We start from the raw sequence: 3974 nt of genomic DNA, 5'->3' as shown, positions 1-3974 counted from the left end.
AATGATAAAGCAGAAATATCTGAGCAATGAGCAATAACATTTTGTAAATTCGTTAGTTTTTCTCAAATACAATATACTTTTATGTTCAAATACACCTCATAAAACATTTTAATAAAATATTGTGTCACATAGTTAAAAATATTTCCACAATCTCAGGCAGTTGGTAACTATAATATTATTAATATTTCAAAAATATCATGAAAATGTTATAAACATGTTATGAGGACATTGTTTTTGTGTATTATACACGGGGTTGTACTGCAGTCGTCATAAAAATAGTTTACCAATTATCATATTGCGGTTACATAGGTACACAGAAGTCAGAACGCGAATCTTGGTCCTCGCGTACGATAATTATGGTACGGTGGAATTACCGTGCCGGCGGCACCATCGTCGGCCGCCGACACTGCTGTCTGCGGGTGTGCCGGTGGCCAGAGTCCGGAACACTCACCAGTCCACAAGCGTTCCCGTTCGGCTGCAGTGCTCTTCATACGTTCGTGCCGACATCACCTCGCACGTCCACCGTGTTCTCCGTGCCGACGTGAAACTTGTATCTTTTTATTTTTCTTGTGTGTATACTTTGGATTTGATTAAGTATTATTTTGCGTGAAGTGCGTGTAATACCTACCATCGACTATGGCAATCATGGATACTAATTCCGAGAGCAACCAGTACCAGTACATACAGGATAATTCCATGGCTTCGGTAAGTGGAATTTTTCGCGTTTCTTTTTAAATTAAAAAAAAAAAAAACCTCTTGTAATTAAACAAAAGGTATTCCTATTGTTACGTCTGACGGGTAGATTAGGTTCGACAAAACTGAAATTAAACACGATTAGACGGTCGAGTCGGATACGACATTTACCGACCTCCAATGTTTACTCAATATATGCGTAAGAGTAAATAATAACATATAGTACGACTATCGGTAGGCACTACGCGACCGGTAGTCTGCTCTGTTTAGGGTATGTACGTCGGTTCTCCACGACTTGGGATAGGTTAAGCTGTTATTGACGAATATCGTCTATTCCGACTTCCGCAATAATGGTCACAAAACAATTAGCCGTGTAACGCGGTACGTTTTTTTTTTCACAAGATCGATCAAAAGTTATATTATATATTGAACATCGGTTTACAAAAAAAAAAAAAACTTGTACAGACTTTTCTCGTTCTTTATATGTTTCAAAAATATGATATTATAGAAGTCGACGGAAACCGATGTAAACCACATAAATTATATGAGTTAGATTCGATTATTATGCCGCTGTAAAGACCATCCCCCATCCCGCGGTGAAATGTGTTTTTTCTTCTTTATTTATTACGATAATGGCATGGGCGGTAACGGTGTTCGCACGGTCAAAGAATTAGCCGCCGATGAATTTATTACTTGTCCGACGATCAAAAAACGTCCACCCCTCGAGTGTGTACACAAGAATAATGTATACAGTATTATATACATTATAGTACTATATAGTTGGCATTATTATTTATCATTGTGACAATGCGTGTCATGTTTAACGACCCGTCGGCGGCCGACAACGAGCGGACCATTATCGCGCCATCATATCGGCAAAACCATTATGTTTTACTATACGGTTGTAATTTTTCATTATTATTTATTATTTATTTTTTATTTACAGTTGGACTCAAAGACAAGTCCGTTGGCCATGTTGGTGCGCACCTGCAGCCAAATAGGCGCTGATCCGCCGATGGCACCCAAATCTAAGAAACCCGCGACGCCGGCTACAACGCCCATAGCGGCCGCCGACCGTCCACACAGCGCTTCGCCGGCCTCAGCCGCCGCCGCCGCTTACCATCTGAGCCAGACCAAACGCAACCACAACAACAACTACATTGAAGACACCAAGCCCGCTAAGTTGAACTTCAAACCGTATGAGAATACCGTTTTGAGCCACAACGATGACGACAACAGGCCCAGGAGCAGCAACTCTGTGGACAACAACAACAAGAAAAGGAAGTCGGCATCGCCCCGAGACGACGGTGCGACCGCCGCCAAACGACGCACGTCCGAACCGGAACCACAGCAGACGGCCAACCCCATCATCAGATCCGGCTTGGAAGTGATGCACGGAGGCAAAGGGTTCTGCCCGCTACCGCCTCCGTCACCGTACAAACCCGACGCGTTGGCTGCGTTCCGGCACACGTACTTGCCAGGTGCTCCGTGGATGGCCGCATCGTTGGCCGCCGCAGCGGCCGCACACCACAACAAGCCTGCCGGTGCCGACTGCAAAGACCCGCTGTGCCTGTCCACCGGAGGTTGTTCCGCGTCCGCTGCCGCCGTCAGCCCGTACCACCATCCGATGATGACCGTCGGCTGCCCGGCCGGATGCGCCCAATGTGATCACCAGCGGTACCTGTCGTCACTGATGGCGGCCGCCGCACCGTTTTACGCGCCGCCTGTCGCCCGCCCGTACACCTGCAGCTGGGTGATACCGTCGCAGTCGTCTGCGGCCACCGAATCGCCGGCCGCAGCTCCATCGCTGTGTGGTAAGAGCTTCAGCACGTCCGACGAACTCTTGCAGCACATCCGAACCCACACCGCTGCCGCTGGACCGATGTCGCCCACCACCGCGGCCGCGGCCGCCGCGTTTTCCGCTTACAACAATCATCTGTCCAGACATCTGTTCCATCACCCGGCAGCAGCCGCCTCACCGTACGGAGCCGCATCGTCACCGTACGGCAGCAAGCACATGCCGCATCCGTCGCCGTACAGCGCGTTCAACCCAACCGCCGCTTACTATCCCGGTGCCGCCGCCGCCGCAGCGGCCGCCGCTTACCACCATCATCAACTGTACGCGGCACCCGGCCGCGACGGATCAGCCACCGTCAGCCGCTGATGGACGCCGTCTCAGACTCGACACGTGCAACTGTGATAGCGTACACTAGGATGGACGCCCTGGCGAGGAGGACGCAATGTGATTTTTCGGATCGTTCAAGTACTTATCCTCCCGACTCGCTAATTAATTAATATTATATTCGTTTTAGAAACTAAGCTAATCTCTCTGCGTGAGCCTCTTTCGCAGAGATCAAAAATCGTTTCTACCTATATTTGTTATCCAACGCGCGGTTTGCGTTGACCGTATAATTTTTATTTATTTATTTATTTTATTATATAATTTTTTTTTTTATATACAAATTTACTTAGCTCGTGTGTTACTTGATTTTTCATTATTGCAATAATTCTTCAGTTTTGTTTCAAGATGCGTCGATTATATTATTATAATTTTGTTGAACGTTCACGAAAACAGTGTAACGTTACGTTGTCATTGACTTTTATAATTTGGGTTATTATAACTTTATTATGATTATTATTATTGACAGCCGCGTTGTTATTAATATTTTAATATACCTATTATTATTATGATTATTATTTTAATGGATAAAAAAAATGTTTTTTTATTTGTCTCGAAATTTGTATTATTACTATTGTGTATACAGATGTGTCAAGAATAAATAAAATATAAATCAATAATATTGAACCTAATGTTGTCTTTTGTAGTAGTGATAATATTATTCAAGTTCATTGCCTGATAGAGATAACGAGTCTGACCTCGCACTAATTGAGTGCGTTTTTACGGTCGTTTAATTTTCTCATAGCTGCCAGTAAACGATTAAAGAAATCGACTGCATGACATTAACAAAAGTTCAACTGGGTTGTGTTTTACATAACACATTATACCCGTGTAAGAGTAATATAAAATGAGGTTTTGAAGCTCAACTGCGGTTGTCGAATAGAATACACAACATACGCAGTGCTATTTAAACGGTAAAAGTAGTACAAAAACCGCCTTGTGTGTTATTTGTCGAACGTACGATATGTCGTGTAGTCTTAATGTTGTACACACCGACTGGCGACTTTATAAACAAGCCCATCCGGTAATTAAATTTTGCCTGTACGCGGATTATGGCAACAGCTTAAATCTGTGAATAAAACGCTTTCGCTGGTCGTCACCG

General features: G+C 44.4%; 1 protein-coding gene across 1 annotated transcript; it reads left to right on the top strand.

Moving 5' to 3' along the window:
• Nucleotides 1–438: 438 nt before the first annotated feature.
• Nucleotides 439–3403, top strand: LOC126835446 (zinc finger protein Noc-like). Its single transcript, XM_050568040.1, has 2 exons — nucleotides 439–705; nucleotides 1640–3403. Exons 1-2 carry the CDS (start codon nucleotides 637–639, stop codon nucleotides 2855–2857), a joined length of 1287 nt encoding a protein of 428 aa, XP_050423997.1. The 5' UTR covers nucleotides 439–636; the 3' UTR covers nucleotides 2858–3403.
• The last annotated feature ends 571 nt before the right edge of the window (nucleotides 3404–3974 follow it).

The sequence above is a fragment of the Adelges cooleyi genome, unplaced genomic scaffold, assembly GCF_023614345.1.
Source record: "Adelges cooleyi isolate 19-005CV unplaced genomic scaffold, UGA_ACOO_1.1 ACOO_flye_CR_arks_rails_tigmint_CR_PRNA_23, whole genome shotgun sequence".
NCBI classification, from domain to species: domain Eukaryota; kingdom Metazoa; phylum Arthropoda; class Insecta; order Hemiptera; family Adelgidae; genus Adelges; species Adelges cooleyi.
This window is presented reverse-complemented; position numbering and strand designations above follow the sequence as displayed.

Excerpts from the sequence above, each read along its gene's own strand:
- LOC126835446 (XM_050568040.1), top strand. The coding sequence starts at position 637 with ATGGCAATCATGGATACTAATTCCGAGAGCAACCAGTACCAGTACATA. Across the intron at positions 706-1,639 it reads AGGATAATTCCATGGCTTCG|TTGGACTCAAAGACAAGTCC; the intron begins GTAAGTGGAATT and ends TTTTATTTACAG.